At 37.6% G+C, this 24,290-nt stretch overlaps 2 protein-coding genes across 5 annotated transcripts in view; one reads left to right on the forward strand and one right to left on the reverse strand.

Moving 5' to 3' along the window:
• Positions 1-1,930: 1,930 nt before the first annotated feature.
• LOC139969541 (solute carrier family 35 member G1-like) overlaps positions 1,931-24,290 on the reverse strand; it is a 39,202-nt gene continuing 16,842 nt past the window's right edge. The window contains exons 1-3 of one of the 3 annotated variants that reach the window (XM_071974628.1): positions 11,101-11,139; positions 5,104-5,253; positions 1,931-3,844 (exon numbers count right to left, since the gene is read on the reverse strand). In XM_071974628.1, the coding sequence (XP_071830729.1) occupies positions 2,860-3,844; positions 5,104-5,168 (1,050 nt within the window). In that variant the 5' untranslated portion in view covers positions 5,169-5,253; positions 11,101-11,139 and the 3' untranslated portion in view covers positions 1,931-2,859. Of the gene's footprint in view, positions 3,845-5,103; positions 5,254-7,252; positions 7,345-11,100; positions 11,140-24,290 lie in introns of those variants that run through there. The other 2 variants (XM_071974627.1, XM_071974626.1) reach the window with 2 other exon arrangements.
• Positions 11,243-24,290, forward strand: part of LOC139969528 (myelin regulatory factor-like) — a 64,203-nt gene continuing 51,155 nt past the window's right edge. For both annotated transcript variants that reach the window (XM_071974590.1, XM_071974591.1), the window contains exons 1-3: positions 11,243-11,438; positions 13,889-13,955; positions 20,499-20,711. In XM_071974590.1, the coding sequence (XP_071830691.1) occupies positions 11,396-11,438; positions 13,889-13,955; positions 20,499-20,711 (323 nt within the window). In that variant the 5' untranslated portion in view covers positions 11,243-11,395. The remainder of the gene's footprint in view (positions 11,439-13,888; positions 13,956-20,498; positions 20,712-24,290) is intronic.

Here is a 24,290-nt window from a genome sequence, read left to right on the forward strand (position 1 = left end):
TACTGCTATATATGTACTTTTAACGTGACCCCGACGCCCTGCAGGAATCTAAACGTCACGGGAAAGGGCGTATTTTAATTTCTATCTACAACGTATAGCATGCAGCTATTGTTATTCCCAAATGCAGTGAGGCGTTCGACAAGGATGCCCATACAGGTACTCATAATGTATGTAGGCCTATGTATGTAGATGTATGTATGTAGGCTATATATTTTAGTTCCTCCTACAAGCAGGAACTCGCGAAGTAGCCATCATTGGCTTATCAACTTGCCGCAAGCTGACCGAAGTCAGTCTCTTTGATTCATATTTAAGGTCCATGATTATGAGTTGTCAACAACTCTGTAACCGGACGACATGCATTAATCTTGGAGTGACTCGAATTCGAAATCGGGACATTATGATTGAAAAGTACCAGCGTTAACCACTGATCTAACACTCCTTTATCGTTTCGTTATCTGTTCAGCAGCGTTGGCTGTCACGGTGTATGCCCTGCTGCTGTGGTAAATAACAGGGCATGGTGTTTTGAAGGAAAGAAATTAAGCTGTTCATAAGGATGGCGGCCACGAATTTCTCAATGTCATGCTGAAACTGAATGACATATAGTTTAGGACTTCTGACCTAACCACTCATGTTGGCAAATCTGTTTTTTTTTTTTTTTTGTATTGTTTTTTTTTTTTTTGTAAAATGGAACGTAACGTCAGCTAGTAATACACATAATGTGAGTTTGAGGAAAGAAATTAGGCTGTTAGGATGGCGGCCACGAATTTCTCAATATCAGACTGAAGAACTGAAAGACAGTTTAAGGACTTCCTGGCCTAACCACTCATGTTGGCAAATCTGTTGTATTTTCTTTTCTTTGTAAAGTGGAACGTTATGCCAACTGGTACTATAAGTCTTGTTAATGAGTTTGAATATAAATCATCACCACAGGTCCTGTAAAGATATATAACAAATCGTGTATATTTTCACACCAAATGGAGATGATTTCAGTTAGATTCGATTTGTAACTCCTCCCTGATTCTCGTCTTTGGGCAACTACCCTTCTCTTTAATCAGCCTTACATCATTATTATGAAATTTTACATCCAACCAGCATATTTTCAGAAGATATATTGATGTATATTGATGTATATTGATGTATATATATATATATATAGCCAACAAAAGAGCCAACAAAAAAGTAAGTACGCCCACCGGCCAGCAGAGACAAACCCCCAATCACCCACTGGAACATTCAACATACTACAAAAGGACGACCAGCACGCAGCTATATATGTTACTTTTGCGGGACTTAAACCAGCAAATAGCGTTAATATATTACAAACATTCTAAGTATTGTAAACGCCTACCTTATACAGTATCATTTCCTGCATTTATTCGGAAGTGTTTTCTACTATACGAATGAGTTTGGTGATTCAGATAAGACACTATTGAGTTTTGGATATCTGAAAAGTGTTGGATAACGTATCTTCAGCAGCAATGTGACTCAAGTCGTAGAGTCCTCTCAAACTTGCGAATATCTTAGTTAACATTTTCTTTTCTCAAAGATAAGTTTGCGTTTTAACTAGAAAGTTAATTATAATGATAATTATGAAGATAAATTAAGATATTTCATGATGGTTCGCGAACCATTCGAGGTACATCATTCAAAACTACCACTGGCAATATAATTGCTCATCGTGAAATCGGATAAAAAGATGCCGAAAACTAAATTGATAAAACTGAAGGCAAGATTGACATGTCGAGATTCGTTTAGTCGTTTCCAAGCAACAAAATGGGTGTTTAAAACCATATCCCTCGTTCTACAGAGCATTATATATATATATAGCCTATATATATATAGCCTATATATATATAGCCTATATATATATAGCCTATATATATATATAGCCTATATATATATATATATATATATATTTAACATTTAATTAAACGTATAGTTTACGATTCATTTTCGAATCGATGTAAACAATTTCTGACAAATCCGTTATTCGCTACATCATTGACAAGAAAATATCATTATATATATACAAATTAACTTAGACCTAACTTCGCCTATAATATGAGGTACAATAGAACACTAAAACCATACAATTGACATATTAATAATGTTACACGAATTACATTTAATAGTCATTCTCGAGGTAATGTTTCTGATACAGTGAAGAAACAAACATTATGCATGAATTTTAAAGACATTCTTTGCCAAAATACTTTTCAATTGAAGTTGTCAACAGTGACTTTTTAAGAAAAGTCACCCAGGAAAGAAATGGGACACGAAAACCAAACTACCAAACGACTGATCCGCTCTCAACCCAGTCACCTTGCATCGGGACTGTGACTGTGTGATCATCGTCGGGTGGTGCATCATCATTCCCCTAGAAAGGGAACAGATACTACGCATGATCTTAGCCTAAAGGCCGAGAAGCGATAAACAGTCGGACGATTGATTGTATAGTTCCAAACTAACTCAACATGTCCCTAGCAAAGAAACTGTACGCCTTGCTAGTATAAACTTGTTTCAAGCAGGCCTTTAGTCAAATAAGTTTTGGGACTTTTGAAAATTTCGTTTTATTCATTCTAATAACATTTGTGTATAGTACAATTTTCCATATCTTAGATACCCCTCCTCCACCCCACCATACCCCTCCTTAAATTAAAGGTTTACTATATTAGGGGGAGAAAAACTATACACGGTCATTTTAACTTGAACTTTGCCAAATGATGGAAGTCTGATTTCTTGTGCTTTAACTGTCAACTTGAAATATATTATGATTTCAAAAATAACATACAGATATCGCAATGGATTTGCGTATTGCGGTGCCAATTTGGCTTAGAAAATTGGTCATGGCTATACATATTATTTCCACAAGCAAAGGAAAGTCGAAATTAAAGTCAAGCCGGCACCTATAATAGAAATCAGATCGGGTATCTCTTGTAACACGAAAATCCCAACCAAAAACGAGACTGGAACACAGAACGTTATTAATACTGAAACCAATAATACATTTTCATACTTAAGTCCAAGGACGATGAACAAATTTGCCAAGAGCGATAAAGTCGATATCCCGACCAACATAGTGATATCTGTTAGTGATGTCACAGGATCCCAAGTTTGTGTAAATAGAAGGATTCCCCCCGATAGCACAACACCACATATTGCAGTCACGACAGTTACGAGGGAGGCATCTGAACTACCTCTGTAAGCTAACTTCCTAGAGAAGGTTGTTGACGCCACTATCCCAAGTAGAGCGAATATAGAAATAATTGCGCCGTAGAACTCGTCATAACTTTTGGAAGGTTCGGCGGTGTCGATCTCGGTGTCAGTAATATCTAATCCAAAAATGAAGGGTGGTTTTGTGACTAAAACGATTCCTGTCAGGTTAACGATGAATAAAACGACATCATAGCATGTGATGGACTCTTGAAGGAATAAATAACCGAGAATCGCCGCTGGGATCGGTAGGTTTAATGAGATGGCCGTCACATTACCAACATGTCCAAACTGCAACGCTACGTAAGTCAACATGAGTCCGCACGTATTACTTATGCCGTAGCCAAAGTAATATACCAGATCGTAAACATCGTACGTTGCACTTTTTTGCCAAGATGTACATAAAATTGATATGAAAAATGAGAATGATCGAAAAAACATGATTTGGTAAGGTGATATCGACGGTAATGCCTTCACAGTTGACAATTGGAGACCGATTGTTGTTCCAGCTAGTAGACTAAAACAGATACCTATCCGTCTTGTGCAGACATCCCATACTAGTTTGATAGCTTTCCTGGGACTGAGAGGTTCTGATCCGACTTCTGCAGGGCCACAATCGTCACCTCCTTGTCTGAAAAGTAAAACGAGAATATAGATGGTGCAATAGTCGTTGAAATTCAGCCAGTTTCAACGCTTTTTTTTAGGCGGATAGTGCCCCCCCCCCCCCCGCTCCACCAAAACCTTACACTTTGAAAAAATTTGTTTCTTTCCAACCCTTCTAGCTATAGACTTAGTCAGAGTGTTAGAATAAATGTAAAGTACAGATCTATAGTATTTTTTAGGGAGGTGATATTGATGTTTATTTCCAAAATGTTGGTTCAAACTTTTAATTCAAAAAGTGTGGTGACAATTCTACATTTTGACTTTTTTTGCCAAAAAATCTAGCCGTACTTAGATCAATCGAGAATTGTACATTTGAATTATCATCGAAACCCCCCCCCCCCCACCCCCAGAGAAACCCGTCCAAAAACAGAGAGAAAAAATTGAAAAACTAACTCTTCATTGTTTCAAAACATCATATCTCGGTCAACCTACATCCTTTTTCAAAATTTAATAAATATCATATTTCTTTACAGGCGTCTTTGCAAAAGTATAGCAATGAATATCGGCATAGCACCACTAATTCCAATATACTTAATTAAAGTTTTGACTTAATTGACTAATTAACTTTTAGATTGCTTATCATGATCTAGTGCGGTGGTATTTCCTGTATCTATATCTCTCATTTGACGTTTTTATTTGTTTGTTGTTGATTTTGATACTTTTATTATAAAATTGGTATTGACACGTGCAGAGTCGACACATTGTGGAGGGAAGCGTGAATTAGGGGAATCCGATATGCATCGTTTGCTGATATTGAAATAGATTACACTTCCTTGTTCCATAACGATGTCACAAAAAAATATATATATTGCATAATTCAAAGATAATGTATAGAGCTATAATGTGTAATGCTATAGGCTTGGTGAGGAATAGGAGTTACACTTTCCATATCCCCCCAGGACGACATAACGTCTTATCCTACCCCAGCCACACCCACCCGCCCGCCCTCCCCAACCCTCATCCATTGTAAAGTCGTGGTTGCGCCTCTATACTCTGTAACAAGACATGTCTCATTTTATCTGAAGAAAGGGTTTTGGTGCATACGGTTTCCTTCCGCTTAATTTAAAAAAAAAAGAAACATCACATCCTTAAATTAACCTACGCTTTTGTCTAAGAAGTTTCAACTAAATTTAGTAAAACTTCAGCAAATAGGAGTAATGTGAAATTCTGGACATCATTTTTCAGCCCAGAATAATAAAAAGAGCCCCATCAATTTCGGTTGCGTACCTTTCATCTGCCGAGGTAGCTTTATTGAGCAGTTCGGTATCCTCTCCTGTAGTAGTAAGGTCCATTTTGGCTCTTGAGAGATATGTTAGCCGTGAATTCAATGTTCAGTTTTATTTTTGTACATTCTTTTTCGGAGACGCAGTGGATTACCTGAGGGAGAAAGATAAAGTGTGATGGAAAAAATATTGGTTGTAGGCAAAAGCTAGCAGAAATTAATGTTCATGTCGTTTGTGTTGGTGAATCACGATATAAATTGCGTTGAAAAAATAACTTAAAACAACAAAAAAATGACAATTGTTTTTCTTAATTATTATTATTGTTGTTGTTGTTGTTTTTATTGTTATTGTTACTGTCGCTGTCGCTGCCGCTGCTTTTGTCTTTGTTTTTGTTGTTATTATTATTTTGTTATCCGTGTGTGTTGGTGTTCAATAGCTTATGGAAAGGGTTAGGAAGCGGTTTAGCTGGGCATTGAAGAAAAGTAGTTTATATTCGAACATGGAAACCATCGTTAACTTTTTAAGTGACAATTTTAAGTCGCATTTAAGTGCAAATAGTTGTGTTCCGCAATGCAAGATATAGTGTGGGCCGATGTTAATATAGCTCTAATTTGGAATTAAAGCCTGCAGTAAGATGAACAATATACTTTATTGGTGTATAATGTGATACTCTGAAGCATATGTATGCAGCGAGAACCATGTTGCAAGTATAACACGATGAATGTATGTATGTATGTATGTGTGGATGTATGTGTGTGTATTTGTGTGTGTATAAACTTGAGTATCTAGATATGTATGCAGGTATAAAGTATAATTGTATAAAGTCATGCTTGCCAGGGAACGACGTCCTCATCATACTATTTACGGTCTCGATGGACGGCAATATCTGGATGAAACCCGCATACAAGATAACATTGGTGACTAGAGAGATAGTGGAATACTGGATGCTTTGCTGTGAAAAACCGTGGTAGCGTTCAAGCGTGGTAGAGCAAGCAGGTCATGCCGTTGACAAAAAAACGAATCCAAACAGCTTTCGATTGACTTTGCCTTCTTTTTACTCGTTTGAATATTATTATACAAGCACAAGCGCGTCATTGACCAACCCGGCTAAGTTTTCGTTTTCTTGTTATCACATAATAAATTTAAAACGCTTGAAAAAGTCCAACGAGCAATCAACAAGCTCAATTCGCTTGTAAAGTTATCAGAATATGCCAACTGCAATACCGTAGAGTATTGGTCGTCAGAAAATATAAGGGCCTAATCATAGGTTTGTCAGACAAAAAAATGCTTCGGGCATAAGAGAACAATTAAATATAGCAGAGCATGCAATCATATATGTTTCTTTTCTTGTGTGCAATATGTGTTTTGTGTTATTTTCTTATTTTGTTCGTTGTTTTTGTTTGTTACAAAATAAACCCTCTTGTAATGCAAATTATTAATAACTTAACTTTTTATATAAATATTTGTGCTTTGTATTGAACTATATATGTAACCTCAATATGTACAAATATATATGACATAATGACATATGCGTGTGTATGTTTATGTATGTATGTGTATATATATATATATATATCCTCAATACATGTACTGATAATAATGGTCATCCATGGTTCAATTTCCTTAAAAAAAAACATGTTACAGCTGCAATCAAATTAGTTACTCAAATTGAGATTGTGTATTTTAACAATATTCAATGTTTGTGAATACGTTTAAAGACCACAACATTCCGGGGAAACCTATAGCAATTTTAGGGACAATACTGATGATATTTTAAGTTACTGCATATACTCTCATCAAACAGACCATAGTAATATTTTTGTCGTGAAGAAAAATATCAGACAAATTCCTGACACGGAAAAATTGCACTCTTTAATGGTTAGGCCACCTGAGTGAAAACGAGTACACGAATGTTTAATCGGTCAACGAAGAAGAAACACTAACTGTAACTAATGCATTTTGTAATTCATCTGCGCCTCAATTTTACTTTAAAAAAATATATATTTTAGTCGCGAGTTTGTAGCTTAATAATTCTATTCAATTCTGAACATATTGTCACCTGGACACCTTCACATGATACCAAAAGCAAATTATGAATTTTCAACGTTATGAACATTGAATAATGAATAAATGAATTGTTTAAATCGACTTACCTCATAGTAAAGGAGCGACTAGATCCTGTCGTAAAATTAAAATGTTATTTCTTTCAGAAGCGAAACAGGAATTGTTCATACTTCAAAGTGAGTATACTTATTACCTCATATCATTCGCGGTGATTTTCATTGCACACAAGTTTGCTGGTATCTGTTGTATGACAATATCTCGGTTGAATGACTAATTACAGTTATACAATTATATCGGAAACACACTAATTAATTTCCTTGGGTCAAAAGCAATTCCACTGCAAAAGTTTGAATGAATGCAACTAAAACAAATTTGGTGTTAAATGAACACTTAAAGTCTATATGTGTAGGATTTAATTGAAGAATTGTTTTTTTGAAGACTTTTGGTACCAAAAATTGGGCTTATATAATTGTCATCTTTCCCTTCCAGGAATGTAATTGATGGATTGTGATATGAAAATCATCTTTTATTAAAACATGACAATTATGTACAAATGGCATAAATTCCTGTAAGGTGAGAGTTTAATGTTATTAAAAACTGATTGCAAAACGTTTTTTATGTTATTGTTTGGATCAAACAATGCAAAATTTGTGATCAATCTTGAAAGAATGAATCTCATTGCATAAATACAGAGTGGGAAGTTTAGTTTGTGTGTTACTAAGTTTATTACTTGGTGTTTGTTTAGGAGTTTTATGAGTGTGGCTATTATGATATTGAACCTCTTTATTAACATGAACTATAGACCTCCAGCATTGAGAAGTGTGCTAATGCTGTAACTATATAAGCCTATTGATCATCCCAGCTTGAATCTCCAAGATCAATACGTCATTTACCATTTAACTTAGTAACATAGAAGTACAGCGCAGTATATAAACAACCAATTATATAGTTATATAAGCTACATAGTTAACTATGTACCGTAGTTATTATATAGTAACTATATATCCAATGTATATATCCAAGTTTATATAGTTCAGACAGCACACTACATCAGACACACTACATTAAATAACTACCAGAGCCGTATCTCTATATACGGCTCTGATATCTCTTAATAGATGGCGCCCTCTAACATGTTTCCAATTCGAATTGCCTGCGTCCCGGCTTCCAAACTCCATCGAGACTGTTACACCGTGGCTACTCTCGCTCGGAAAGCAAAATATTCGAGTACTGATGGATAATCGGTACCCGAGGTAATGTAACTAAAATAATAATGAAAATAATCGAAATGTCAAAGGTCAAATGAGGTCAAAAGGAAATGCAGGTCTTAACATGTATCAGTTTATTATTGAGGTTTAAAACCTGTCAAGATTATGAAGCTGTGACTAAAATGTGAGTTACGCGGATTGCCCATATTATCACTGCAGTTAATAGAAAGAGAAAATATATAACTTGTTCTTTTTTTTGAAAAAGTTCATGTGATTTATAGATGGTCGATAATATCGAGGTATGGAGAGGGTGGGTGGATGGGGGGGGGGGGTGTAGTCGATTTTGACAGAGAGGCTAACATCGAAAACTACCTTTACACTGATTTTTTTCTGATAATTGACGCATTATCGTGTTGTTCGTTTATGTTATGTTATGTTGTGTTATGTTATGTTTCGCTTCTTCTCTTCTCGTTTTATCACTTTTGTTGTTCCAGTTTTGTTTTTGATGAAGCACAAACAATATTAGTTCTAATGCGTTTTATCCAATATAAACTTGAAAGTTTTCTGGAAAGACTTTGAAATGATCTTTCCAATGCCAAAAGGAATAAAGTAAGCATGAAAAATATAATTAAAGAAAAAATCTCTTAAACTCGTTGCATATAATATTTTACCAACACATACAATCAATGATGAGTCGTTGAAGATAAATTATATATTAAACCAATTAAGTGGCTTTCGTGTATTTTCTGCTACACAGGGCCAATGTAAAACCATGGAGCTATCTGTTTATAGCTCCATGGTAAAACCATTAGGCGCCACTTTGCGGCTATCTAGATCAGTAATATTCGTGGCGGCTAACCAGGAAAATGTTACCGATAGAAGTAGCGCAGATATTGGATGAATCATCGAATCCTGACAGGCAGGCAGAGGCCTTCTCCATCTCCATCGTAATTAGTCAGTGGTAAAACTTTCAGCCGGGGTATGTTCAGTCGTTGACGAAATATTCCACGCCCCGGGGGCAGTACGGATCCAGTAAAGGATTTTCAGGTTCAAGTTTTCAGTTTTAGAGACCCAAGGATGAGGAAGCCTTACGGTAGCTTATAATTGTGTTCCTATCCGTGTTAGATCGTGGGTGAACACCGGCTTATTTCTAGCCTTCTCTGTTCGATAAGTATTCAGATGATAACGAGACACGGGTGTGAATTCGCTCCGATTCCTGCTCCCGGGACCCCCATTTAACGTCCCCATCCGACGGACTTTCTAAAATACTGAGGTAGGCAAAGGCACCCCATTCGACATCACTGCAGTGCAGCCATGACTAACAAAGTTGTTTCGAAACTAAATAAAGAACAGAAACAAAACCCTTTCCCAAGTTCACAAACCAGAAATACCAAATCCACGGAATTAAGACTCCGCACATCACCACTGCACTGCAGCGATTTTTAAATAAGTCAAGAGAATCTGGCTCCTGGCGGAATTTTGATCCTGGAACCTAAGGGTTGTAAGGCGGACACTCTAACCGCTGTACCAAGCCTTTGAGAGGCAAATGACCAAGCCTTTTGCCTTACGTTGAGGGTATGTACACAGAGCCCCCTTTTCAACCTCACAAAAATGGTTAAAGTGTATATGATTCATAGCACAATTGTGCGTTTACCTTTAATTTACAGTGAAAATGAATATCAGATCTTGCACCATTTAACGTCTAAACTATTAATATTATCATTATTATTTGTTTGGTCAAGGAGAGACCGCTCGTCATTGGAGTCAACTTCAAAGATGCCAGGGGCACCCTCACCCTTTATAAAATTCTCGAATCGCCGCTGGTCCTCCCATAATTAATGATGCATACCTCTACCAAAATGTTTCGGGGGCATTTATAGCATTTGATCCCCACCTCTGAAACCAGTGCACGTCACTGGCATGTTCTGTACGTAATAGTGCTAGTAGCACCAGACGTTTGACGACTACTTGTAAACTATAGGCGCCAATTGAGTGTTTGACCGAAAACACTGACGGAGCCAGCCCAGCTGCTTCTCAAAAGTCTCAAAAGATCTCTAAGTCGTCTGATACCACGCCATAAACAAAACGAGATAGCCGGAAACTGTCCACGTAGTCAACATGACCTTTGGCTTTTAACAAAACCGTCAATAAAATAATAAAATACAAATCGTTTCATAAACCTAACTTCCAGCAAGTTTATTGTTTACTTTGCTCAAATAGAAACATCACGTCATTCCTTGACGTCACGCTTATGTCAGTGGAAAAGATGCTCGAACAGCACCTTTCCGCAACGTCAAACGAATGGACCTAAGCTTAGCTCTTGAGTGTTTAACCTGCGCAACAGTAATGAAAAATTATCAATTACTTTACTCTAAATTATGGCGAAGCGGGTGAAAAAATTAACATTTGTAAATATGATTTAGCAATTTAGACACTTTATATCATTTCACACCTGATGAATAGTTAACCAAGGATGATTTTAACACAGGTCATACATGTAAATAATATATAATTGCAAGCGGTAGAAAAATCTATAAGAGAGGCATAGCAAAGCAAAGATCTAGAAAGATGGCGGCCACCAAAGTTTTATTACATTTTTATTCTATTGTATTGTCCAACACCGCTTCTACTATAAAGACCTATTTCCAATTTTCGAATTTGAATTATTCTCATGATAACTATTTACCACAGAGTATTCTCTAAGAAGGAAATTATCACGCAATCCATACCTTACACCAGCTGCCAATCCCATACTGATTCGACGTCTCATGATTAGGAATGGTATTTCTAGTGAATCAGTGTTTTATATATCATTGGTAAAGCACCATATTTACTGTATATGATGATATCGAACGTACGTATGTACTTCGATTGTGTGATTGCACAGTATCGTATGCAACAGTAATGGAAAATGGAAGATACATGGTATGACCTCTGACGAAAGCATATCAACTCTCATGTTTTAACAGGGATAGTCTTTAAAGTATTCATCAATGGTGTCTTTGGATTTCATATCTCTCTCAGATGGATGTCGCTTTCGAGAATGAAACGATAAATGATTTTTTTGGTGAGTACCTCACAGTCGTCCAGTAGTAAGATGCATACCGTCTTCTGTAGCCTATTACTGAGTTAAGTGTCAGTACTGTCTGTTTACCATTGGCATTGCCTGTGTGGTAATTCGAGGCTAGGCTAGCCCTGTACATCGTTAAGTGGTAACGTAATCTTGACTATGTGTTCATGTTGGTCCAAACTGTTTAGTAAAACAGACGTATTGAACAGACATGACTTATCAATGCTATAAACAGCAATATTAGAGAAGTTTTAGTTTTATAAAAGATAAGGCCTGTACAGGCTGTAGGCCAAAAGTACCACTGTGTACACTAATGACTAAACTTTATCATGTCAACAGGCCTAGGCTATAGGCCTAACCTAATTCACAGTGAAGCTAAAGCCAAAGGCATGAGTTTGTGGTTGGTTACGCAATGGCCGGGCTGTAGATAGACAATTGCCCGGTTGTCAAGGTAAGTGATAATTATGTCTTGTCTCAATTTGCACAATTGGGCAAGTGATGGATGTGTAAATTATACGAACAAAATATCTATGTACTATCAAACCATCAACATATATTGGTGAGATCATTCTTGATGCGTCCTTCGCAAGAATGTTCCTTTGTGAAGATGATCTTAACACTTTTTATTCAGTAAGTCAACAGGACTTAACTGTTTGTAATGGAAACTACTGTACACACTATCAGCCCATTGACTCTTGTCAATGCGAAATCACAATGGGAATTAACTGTAAAGTGGTTCCCTAAAAGTACAGTATTTGCAAGTGCATTATTTACAGGAATTTATCATGTACGGAAGTTCTTCACGAACATCATGGAGCATTCCCTCCATTTGTAAACACACAGTGAAAGCATCATTAAAATCAGGTTTGCTAATTATTACAGGAAATGGGTTGAGCTGATGAAGTATGCAGTTTGTTTATAAAAAGCATTCATTAATATGTTTTGTTCATATCTCAACCAGTTAAAAGAGTTTGCTGAACATGGAAATCATGACGGCTTGGTAATACGCAGACAACCGTTACACAGAAGAGTATCGTACTAGCGGCCCTAGAAGACTACTAACAATAAACATCTATATTGCTAGTTTCACGCTATTTAGGTTAATGACACAAGACCACTTTTGATCTGATATACAGTTCTAAGATCAAATCCAAAATACTCGATTATTTTTCTATTTTGCCATAGTGCCTTGTATCTGCTTAACCTCAGCTTATGTAAAGTCTTGATGTTGTAGTTTTTTCTACTATATATATACTACATGTATGGAGACTTAAAGCGATAAAAGTGACAAGTTCATTTAGCATTTTGTCAATCATACTGACAGAAAAAGGAAAAGGTAGATTACAATAATTGCAATGAATGAACATATCTCAGTTGAGAAATCCTGCTGCAAATGTTAATTTTTCATCAAATAATAATTAATGCAAATGAATATGAACATGATCACAATGTTAAGCATCACTGTCATAGTTCGTCATATTAAAGTTGTAAAACACATTTGACAGTGTATATAAACAACAGTGCACACAAATAACAAACAAACAAATTACCACGTTACTAGACTCCGTGTTCTGTCATTTCGGGGCAAGAAATAAATTATCAGGGCAAGAAAAAAAAATTAAAAGGGCAAGTGAATTCTGGGAGCAACTATTCCGATTTGGCAAGTGGTTTTAAAAGCTTATGTACAGCTCCGACTGGGAATGAAAGTTCATACTTTGCTTCCAAACAGTTTTCAAGTGACGTTGGTTCTTTTTATAATTTTTTTTACTTTTCATTACGCTATCCGTAGTCTACTGTAGGTCTAGCAAGCTTCTTCCCATGATTTCATTGTGCACAATGTACAGGTTTACAGGCCTAGTCTAGACCTACACATTACCTAAGTCTGCCGGTGCTATTCTTGTCAAGTTGTGGTAGATTAGAAACGGCTGTCGTGTAAAAGTCTTGTCACTGATGCAGGTCACTTTGGCAACAACAGTACTGTAGTAATGGTGCAAGTTGCTGCAAGTACTATTGTTGCTGGAAATAACCCCCAGAGAAAAATTGTTTGCGAGACCCTCTAGATAAATTGTGGGAATCCCACAATGATGCGTCCTAATTGTGAACACAGGTATTGGAGTGCCTTTTTTGTTTAGCTTGAAAAATGTAATATCTGTGTTGGCCAAGATAATGAAACATTTTGAGTGAAATTTTTTGGCACATGTGGATGGTGGATGGAAATCTTAACCTTAAAAAAAAAAAAAAAAAATTAACTTAAAATATATATACATATCAATTGGCAAACTGGGTTGCTTCAGTAAGAAGTATCCAGATATTAAATCCGACATTCATGTGACTACTGTAACTTGGAACGACCTGCCATACATGAATCGTCGAGTCGATTTAAGTTATGATAAAGACGGACGCAGATCTGTTAAAACCTGTGTTGAATTTGTTTGCTTTCTCTGCAGCCAAAGAGGATCTTCCGATTTGTTTAGAGCAGTTAGAGCGCTACCTCAATGAAGATGGCACAAGTCTGTAAGTAATGTTTATGTGGCAATCTACGTCACATACTATTATTTCACGTTATAATATATATATAATACAGTATTTACAAGAGATCCTCCAGTTTGTTCTGTTGCTGTGTTGAATCGTATTATTTGTGTTTGTGCTATTTTGAAAAAACTTATTTGGAGGAAAATCTGCCAGTTGACAGGCAGTCCTGGAGGCGGTGAAGTGTGACATTCGCCTTCAGGTTGGGGCGAATTGGGGCGATTTTCGCCATTTATCTGGGGCTGCCTTTTTTGGACGCTGGTGTGCTGGGGAGGGGTGTTTCGTTTCGCTGCCTGCTGGTAGTCCTTTTGTGGTTTTTTGAATGTTTGAGTGGGTTGTTGGGGGTTTGTCTATGCAGGTCGGGAGGCGTACTAACTTTTTTAGCTCGCTTGACTTGATTTTTGTTTGTTAGAATGGGATGGTTGAGTAGTGCCGTTTGGCCGTGACGTTTTGGTTCCCGCAGGGCGGGTCACGTAAAAAGCACAAGAGCTGCAGAGACTGCAACTGTTGAGTCCAAGTATCCAGATCCATGTCCCAGTCCAGTTTCTATCCATGGATACATGTCATAGAACTCTGTCTGTACATACATGTGTTCAAGTTTGTATATACAGTACTGTAAGCATGTACTGTGTTTCTACACATTGGTACCGACATTTATTATGTGTTGTTTAACCTCGCTATTAACTAAGTTGACCTGTAGAATTCTGTTTGAAATCCAACATACTGTACTGTTCAACTTTCTGTGTGCACAGTACAGTAACACTTAATTCCAATTGCCATGTACTGTGTTTCTACACATTGGTACCGACATTTATTATGTGTTATTTATTAAACCTCGCTATTCTCTAAGTTATAACCTGTAGAATACAATATACTGTTCAACTTTCTGTGTGCACATTAATTATTTTACTAAGTTCCAATTTGTAGGTGTTAAAGATGATATGGCCATGTACTGTGTTTCTACACTTTGGTACTGACATTTATTATGTTTTGTATTTAACCTCGCTATTCCCTAAGTCAACCTATGTAGTAGAATACAACATACTGTTCAACTTTCTGTGTGCACAGTAATACTTAGATCCAATTCGCTGGTGTTACCTGTTGATGATTTAGCCATGATAGTCGCAAGGAGAGTTTCGCTGTAATTAGAAAAACAATTCATAAATACATCTTACTGTACCATACATTGATTGGGTTACACTAAACAGTAGGTTTCATACTGTAACTTTAAGACTTCAACAATTTAGAACCCTTCCATCCAAGAGAATAGTGGCACTGTGATACATGGCATCTTTACATTTTGTCAAATCTTATTGTCTGGGTTTTTTGTAATGGTAAAGCCAGTGGGAGGATGGGGAAAGGGTGGGAGAACAGGTGAGGATGGTGGTAGGTGAGAAGAGGGGAAGTTGACGAGTTAACTAATTAATTAAAAATTAAAAATCTCAGTTGAGTTTATCTCGACAGTCAGGACTACAAATTGTGCTTTACTCATCGAGAAGAAATATGTATCTATACAAAAGCTTCATGCTACAGTGGTTCTAGAGGAATAGTTCTGAGTCACCCTGTACCTTGGACAGTGATGTACGTATAGTATTGTGTACTGTACACTGTATTTTATAATAAGTATACAGTACATCATGGGTGTTTGTAAATAATTGATTGTAACACTGAAGGTCATGTACTGTACAGTACAGTAGCTGTCTTATAGTGCATGGCCAAAATTTTTTTTACGGGACTTCTTTGCTGGTCATCCTTTGGACGACCACGTCTTCCATTCTGGTTGCCCCAATTTTAGCAATTTTGACAGCAAATTAACAAAGCATGAATAATATGTACAGTATTGTACTACACTGTACATAGGAGAGATGTCCAGGCTTAGTGAATTGAACACCAGCTTTGGGACAGTAAAACTTCCTTCCGGTGGGATCATATTTGCCTACAGTACAATACGACTATTTACAGTATGACAGAAGCCAATACCAATGTAATAAATCTTTTTCTTATCTAATGCATTTTGTGGGTATATAATTGCAATGCAATCTGAATTTTATGCAAACAACTAGTCAATCAGCCGGACAACCACCAAAAGCTGATTTTGCCTGGACGTAAAATTTGTTCATCTCGGAGGACTGGAGTTCCGTTACCAATTTGCCCTGTAGTGTGTACAGTAAGTAGGTTTTACTCTGACTGAACCATGGACGGTAATGTTCACAAGTGTACAGTATGTGTAATCAGTCGTACAGTCCCCCTAAATCTAAAGACCTGTTTGAGATACTGTACATCCATAGATAGAAATTAGTAAACAAATATACAAGTTCATTCGATAAGTATCCAGTTGTTTGGTGTTTAATTGTATTTGTGGAAAGTTTATGTCCCGGCTACAAGTTTTATTGTATTGATGCCGTATGTTTACATTCTTTTTTTTCGTCATCTATGGGGGCAAAACTTGGCAGTTTGTACCTCATGCCATCGTTTCGGCTCAAGTTTGGTGTTGGACTAACCCTATGACTGGACGTTCACGAGGAAATAATGTACAGTAGCAGCCATACACAATGTTGTTTCTGCATGAATCATTGTTCAAGTTCAAGTTCCAGAGTTTTATTTTTCATAAAAATAAGAAAAACAGTATGTACAGTATTTCTTTAGTGTACAACAACTTCACTTTGTACAGGTCTCTGTATAGTACATATTTTGCATAATTTGTGAAGTACAATTTGCCCATTTTCCATCTATAGCTGAATAATTTTGTGATACTGGATAAATCATTCCCTGAATTCTGTATGCTCTCCAGACCTACGGTATGGTACATACCTGTTTCTGTTTTACTTCAAACCAATGTCAGGATATCGCCAAGTCAATGCAAAGTGGAGTTTTATTACGGCTGTTTTGAATTTCAGTTTTGTGACCAGTTCCTCTTCTTACGCTGTTGTACTAATATTATAAACGTGGCATTTTATTGGCCACAAAGTATTCTGATGACACAAATGTTTTTTTCCATTGATTGCTCAAGAATTGTGATTTTTTAAAGCAAAAGAAAGAAAATAGGTAGTTTTTTCCTCAATTATGAACTTGGTCTGTACTGTACAGTATGTATTCAGTGTTCATAAATGTTTGTAATGTCCAAGAAAAATTAATATTAATCCATTTTTTTCAATGACTTATATTGCATCATTTGACAAACCTTTGAGGTTAGTCCCTAATCCATCATATTCTTACAATTGTGTGATACTGTACATACATTTTAGGTTTTCATATTTTAATGTTTGTATGTCATATCCTGTTTCAAAATGTCTATATGCTTTCATATTCTTACAATTGTTTATACTGTACATTTTAGGTTTTCATATTTTAATGTTTGTATCTCAAATCCTGTTTTATACGAGCATGCAGTTACCCTTGTGGTTTAATTAAGTTAATCTAATCTAATCTAAAAGACTAAACCAACAGATTATTGCATAAGGCAACACAAAATGAAAAATTCTAGCTCTTTGTCTTTCTACTTGTCCTTCATATACACAGAGTAGTGTGTCCGTCCTACTGTATAGTACAAAGTACTGCTTGCATACAGTTCACTGTTTGTTTTTATACAGTTATACAGTGTAAGCCTGTTATGCCAAGTGGGTTTTCAAAGAAACAAATGAAAAAATAAAATAAATAAAAGGTGTCAAATGGCCAATGAAGAAGGCATTAATATTTTAAGAAGACATAAACCCAACCATCATTATAGATCAACGGTACAGAGGTGACTTTTATGAACAACTTCCAAAATGGCTAAGAAATATCCTATTCCATTTGGGCGATTTAATATTTCTTCACATGTTAGACTGAAGACTAGATCAAGTCTAATAATTGACATAAAATATCACATATTTCCCTGTATTTTTGGTTCCTTGCTGGAAGCAAAGGAAACCTATGAAGTCAGGTTGGCATGTGTGCGTGTATGTGTGTGCGTGTACAGTATACATGTGTGCATCTGTGACACTTGCTCGTGTCCGCGATAACTCGACAAGGTAGTGATCGATATTTCTCATACTTGCAATGTAGATGTATTATAGTGCGAAGGTGTGCCCTATCGTTTTTGGTGAGGACCTTGTGAATATTAATGAGGGTTATGGGGTCAAACCTTGCCATAACTCCATAACCTATCGTTGGATTGTAACCAAATGTAGGCCATCTGGGCCCCAAAAAAGTCCTATGCCAATTTATTTCCAACTCAAAGGCATTTGGGACACATTCTTTGGGCCCAAATTTGTGAGGCCCAATATTTTTTGGGACCATTTGGACCCACCTTTTGGGGGTTTAATTTTTTTTAAGGGGGGAAATACATATTTGGAGCCACTTTGTCTGGTCGAAATATTTTGGGACCATTTACGCGCCAAGTTTTATCAGGCCCAGTTTCTTTAGGAGGGACCAAACTTGTAAAATTGATTTCACTCCGCAACCTTAAATCACATTATCCATACTTGAATTACAGTTGTTGGTTAATAGAGCTGGTACTGTACCTGTGGGCATGTACATGTTATGATATTGGGTGATGACATACAGTACAATATTTTAATGTTCCAACTAAGCAAGGAACCATAGTGCCCGTTGGGCTCTTGTTTGTAATGTTTGTATTCTGTAATGGAGATGGGTTTTGCAAATGCTGGATCAATTATATAACATGTTTAAAGCTGGTTAAACATGACCTAATGGTCGCATTGCCATCAGGGTCAAAATATTTTGCTTTTTTAACATTTCTCCTCAAAAATATGAAACGAAAAACAAGGAGTACATTTAAGTGAAAGCTTTCTGATCCTATTGGGCAATAATTGACATCACAGATTTTTTACAAAATGACAGATCGCAGACAAGACTGTTTAAAACCAGGCTACTGTATACAGGTACATCTCCCAAACTGAACAAGATTTTTTGTAGAGCTCTGTCTGTTCTTCAGAAAGATCTACGTCATATAAGCCATAGACGATGGTGGATTTGCGTCCCCTTTTTTCCTTTGATCCGGCTTTAATATTTAGCACTTAAATCACAAGCGATGATCTACGGTAAATACAGTCTAAAGCTGTGATTATCTTCTGAATCTGTCGTACACAGTATGTAAAATGTTTTCGCACCTAAAAGTAAAAATACAAGTAACACGATACGAACACAGCAGAGTAAAGCTCAAATATAGCTCCGGAACGCGCTTTGGGGACGTTTACGTACGTGGAGACTGTCAACAATTCAAATGTCAAATGGTACTGTGTGATGTAGTAACATACAGTACAAGTTGAGTTTAGTGTAAGAATACTCTTACAATTGTACATGGACCAGGATCAATGGAAAGCTGATATGAATTAAACAATTAAAAACTTTTTCAATCTTTTTGACTCTTTTGACCTCAAGAGGATAATCTGTTTCTGTAAGGCAGACTTGCAATCTGATGATCTAAGCAGGGCTATCATGTAACCGACTTGGTCCGTATCAGTGGTCAGGTTCTATCTGAACATCGTCAGTGTTCTGATGATCTAAGCAGGGCTATCATGTAACCGTCTCGGTCCGTATGATCAGTGGACAGGATCTGAACATTGTCAGTGTTCTGATGATCTAAGCAGGGCTATCATGTAACCGACTCGGTCCGTATCAGTGGACAGGTTCTTATTTATCTGAACATTGCCAGTGTTCTGATGATCTAAGCAAGGCTATCAAACCGACTCGGTCCGTATGATTGGACAGGTTCTTATATCTGAACATTGCCAGTGTTCTGATGATCTAAGCAGGGCTATCATGTAACCGTCTCGGTCCGTATGATCAGTGGACAGGATCTGAACATTGTCAGTGTTCTGATGATCTAAGCAGGGCTATCATGTAACCGACTCGGTCCGTATCAGTGGACAGGTTCTTATTTATCTGAACATTGCCAGTGTTCTGATGATCTAAGCAAGGCTATCAAACCGACTCGGTCCGTATCATTGGACAGGTTCTTATATCTGAACATTGCCAGTGTTCTGATGATCTAAGCAGGGCTATCATGTAACCCACTCGGTCAGTGGACAGGTTCTTATATCTGAACATTGCCAGTTCTATCTGTACAATAAAAGTCCAGAACGTCAACGAGTTTGAAGATTAAAACTGTATTATTATTTGTACGTACAGTATGTATAGCACTTCTGTAGTTCTGTATTGTATCCATGCCAATGTTCTTCCTAACCATCAGGCACTGTACTGTATGTTAAGTGTACAATTGTATTCAAATTGTATACAGATCTGTATTCAACAGTCAAAATAATATAAAGTGTAAAGTACAGTATATTGAACAGGCATAGAGTAAGTTCTACATGTTCATCTATAATGTTGAAGGCCCAGAAACACCCTCACAAAATGTAGTATATACTGTTATTTACACACATATCAAGCAATATTTGTGAAAATTCCTTAAATTGAGTCATTATACAGTATTTCTCAAAGTTTTCAATTTCAGCAGATTTTTTACTTTCTTTTTCCTTTGCCTAAATGTTTTTATTTGTTTTTATTTTGATTGGATTGTTACAGTGGATTAACAGATTCATCGAATTCTGCAAATTGTACACCGTACAGTCAGTCAGTAGCGTCGACACCCATCATACCAACCAGACAACCTCATCTGTCACCAAACCTCTCAACCTCAAATATCAACATATCATCCCCATCGCTGGTAACCTCAACTCAAAATGGCTTTGATAATCCAGCATTTGTGACTGAGCTCAAGAACTTTCCTGAAACCAGGTAAATCTTTATGACTGTAGTACACACCACTTTAGATTTGAGTGTCATAAACTACTATTCTACCCGGTACTGTAGGATGTGAAGTATTCAGCACTGATTTACAGGTGTGATGTGAATGTAGTCAGCACTGCTGTACAGGTGTGATGTGAGTGTAGTCAGCACTGCTGTACATGTGTGATGTGAATGTAGTCAGCACTGCTGTACATGTGTGATGTGGGTGTAGTCAGCAATGCTGTACAGGTGTGATGTGAGTGTAGTCAGCACTGCTGTACAGGTGTCGTGTGAGTGTAGTCAGCACTGCTGTACATGTGTGATGTGAAGTATTCAGCACTGATTTACAGGTGTGATGTGAATGTAGTCAGCACTGCTGTACAGGTGTGATGTGAGTGTAGTCAGCACTGCTGTACAGGTGTCGTGTGAGTGTAGTCAGCACTGCTGTACATGTGTGATGTGAGTGTAGTCAGCAATGCTGTACAGGTGTGATGTGAGTGTAGTCAGCAGTCTGCTGTACAGGTGTGATGTGAGTGTAGTCAGCACTGCTGTACAGGTGTGATGTGAGTGTAGTCAGCACTGCTGTACAGGTGTGATGTGAGTGTAGTCAGCAATGCTGTACAGGTGTGATGTGAGTGTAGTCAGCACTGCTGTACAGGTGTGATGTGAGTGTAGTCAGCAATGCTGTACAGGGGCGATGTGAATGTAGTCAGCACTGCTGTACAGGTGTGATGGGAGTGTAGTCAGCACTGCTGTACAGGTGTGATGTGAGTGTAGTCAGCACTGCTGTACAGGTGTGATGTGAGTGTAGTCAGCACTGATGTACATGTGTGATGTGAGTGTAGTCAGCACTGCTGTACAAGTGTGGTGTGAGTGTAGTCAGCACTGCTGTACATGTGTGATGGGAGTGTAGTCAGCACTGCTGTACAGGTGTGATGTGAGTGTAGTCAGCACTACTGTACATGTGTGATGTGAGTGTAGTCAGCACTGCTGTACAGGTGTGGTGTGAGTGTAGTCAGCACTGCTGTACAGGTGTCATGTGAGTGTAGTCAGCAATGCTGTACAGGTGTGATGTGAGTGTAGTCAGCACTGCTGTACAGGTGTGATGTGAGTGTAGTCAGCAATGCTGTACAGGGGCGATGTGAATGTAGTCAGCACTGCTGTACAGGTGTGATGGGAGTGTAGTCAGCACTGCTGTACAGGTGTGATGTGAGTGTAGTCAGCACTGCTGTACAGGTGTGATGTGAGTGTAGTCAGCACTGATGTACATGTGTGATGTGAGTGTAGTCAGCACTGCTGTACAAGTGTGGTGTGAGTGTAGTCAGCAATGCTGTACAGGTGTGATGTGAGTGTAGTCAGCACTGCTGTACAGGTGTGATGTGAGTGTAGTCAGCACTACTGTACATGTGTGATGTGAGTGTAGTCAGCACTGCTGTACAGGTGTGGTGTAAGTGTAGTCAGCAATGCTGTACAGGTGTGATGTGAGTGTAGTCAGCACTGCTGTATAGGTGTGATGTGAGTGTAGTCAGCACTACTGTACATGTGTGATGTGAGTGTAGTCAGCACTGCTGTACAGGTGTGGTGTGAGTGTAGTCAGCACTGCTGTACAGGTGTGGTGTGAGTGTAGTCAGCACTGCTGTACAGGTGTGATGTGAGTGTAGTCAGCACCGCTGTACAGGTGTGATGTGAGTGTAGTCAGCACTGCTGTACAAGTGTGATGTGAGTGTAGTCAGCACTGCTGTACAGGTGTGGTGTGAGTGTAGTCAGCACTGCTGTACAGGTGTGATGTGAGTGTAGTCAGCACTGCTGTACAGGTGTGATGTGAGTGTAGTCAGCACTCAGCACTCCTGTACAGGTGTGATGTGAATGTAGTCAGCACTCCTGTACAGGTTTGATGTGAGTGTAGTTAGCACTACTGTACAGTTTTTGCTGCCCAAAACATGCATGTTGTCCGTAATGCAGCATTGAAAGTTGTTGAAAATTTTACTTCTATGAACCACTGTATTTTCTTTCTGTTGTTTTACTTCTCTCCTCTCTTACATGTCTCCCACTCCACATCTGCATTTCCCCATCTACCTACAGGTGGAAACTTCCATCATCATGTCATACTTTGTGACTGTTCCATCATAAATGCATTTACTGAATGACATATTCTGGTCCAGGATACAGGTCAAACTTTATCAGAAGATTATCAGTTTTGTTTTTCTCTTTTTTGCAAAACATTTACTAGAATTTCAAATGTCAAATATTTTTGGAGCTCACATACTGTATCTGGAACAGTATATACCGTTTGGCCCTAAGGGGCTCGTTCAGTGTGCAAATAGGATTAAAGTTTAGTTTAGAGCAAATCTGCTGCCTGAAATACAAAATTTCTTTTTCTTAGAAAGGTCAGGACTTCATGAGAGCAACCTTGAAGTAAACTTGTGACTCTTTCCCACTTTTAAGTATATAGAACAGTATGGTGGACTGTATTGTACATACATGTCATCCAGGAACTGCAAGGAAGCGTTGTTTATTGCGGATTGGCAAAATAGCTACCATTTCCTACTGGCTGCAGATTAATTGCTTAAAAGTTGTTGGCAATTTTCTGAGCTGTATCTTTAGATGAAAACGTTACACGATCTAAGAGTGATGTTTGTCATCACAAGCAATCGGACAGGAAAAGGTTCTCAGTATTTACAGTAAGTCAGCAGAACTGCCTACAGTACTTGTACGATGTGTCTGTAATTCATATATGGTAAACCATGAGGAAAAGAGGGAGCTACCCAACCCCCCCCCCTCCCCCAAAGAATCATGGCAAAACATGATATTAACAACATATGCCCGGAAGTACGATGTGTCTGTATTTCATCATATGGGAAACCATGAGGAATAGAGGGCTTCCCCCCCCCCTCCCCCGTCCAAAGAATGATGGAAAAACATGATCTGCAGTACTGTAGTAATACTGACAACATCTATAGGCCTGGAAGTGAAATGCTGCGATAATTAGGACAAAAGTATAAACCGACCGATTGTGGCTCTTACAGTTACAGTACCCTCATAACCATGCTTGTCACACAGTATATACTGTAGGTATGTTGCAAGGTTTAATTTAAATTAGCAGTTTCGTGGTGCACTTGAAGTCAACTTTAAATTGCACTGTTAGTACGCCAATATCGTTTTATTCCAAAATTCCAAAAACTGATACCGAAAAACCGATATTTTTAGAATGCAGGTCAAATCGCACTTTAAGTCATGCAATTAATACATTTAAGATATCAAAATTATATTCAGGCTATCGTAAGTTTTTATTGTTTGCACAACTCACAAACGGTAACCAAGTATTTACTCTCATTTGCGGAAGCCCGTTAGTAAAGTCGGAAAAAATATGTACGTATTCTATAACACTAGTCCTAACCTCTTGTTTTAAAAATGAACGATCCTTTTCCCCACCAAGTTGACATGAAACTGTGTCCTAGCTTTTTTTTTTTTTTTTGGAAGAACACAAGCTTATTTCCTTCCTGTTACTTCTGTTGTAGATTCGTTACTGTTTGACCAACTACTTTCAACATTTAGGTTGCAAGACAAAATAAAAACTGCTGTCAAATT

Source organism: Apostichopus japonicus, chromosome 7 (genome assembly GCF_037975245.1).
Source record: "Apostichopus japonicus isolate 1M-3 chromosome 7, ASM3797524v1, whole genome shotgun sequence".
Classification (NCBI taxonomy): Eukaryota; Metazoa; Echinodermata; class Holothuroidea; order Aspidochirotida; family Stichopodidae; genus Apostichopus; species Apostichopus japonicus.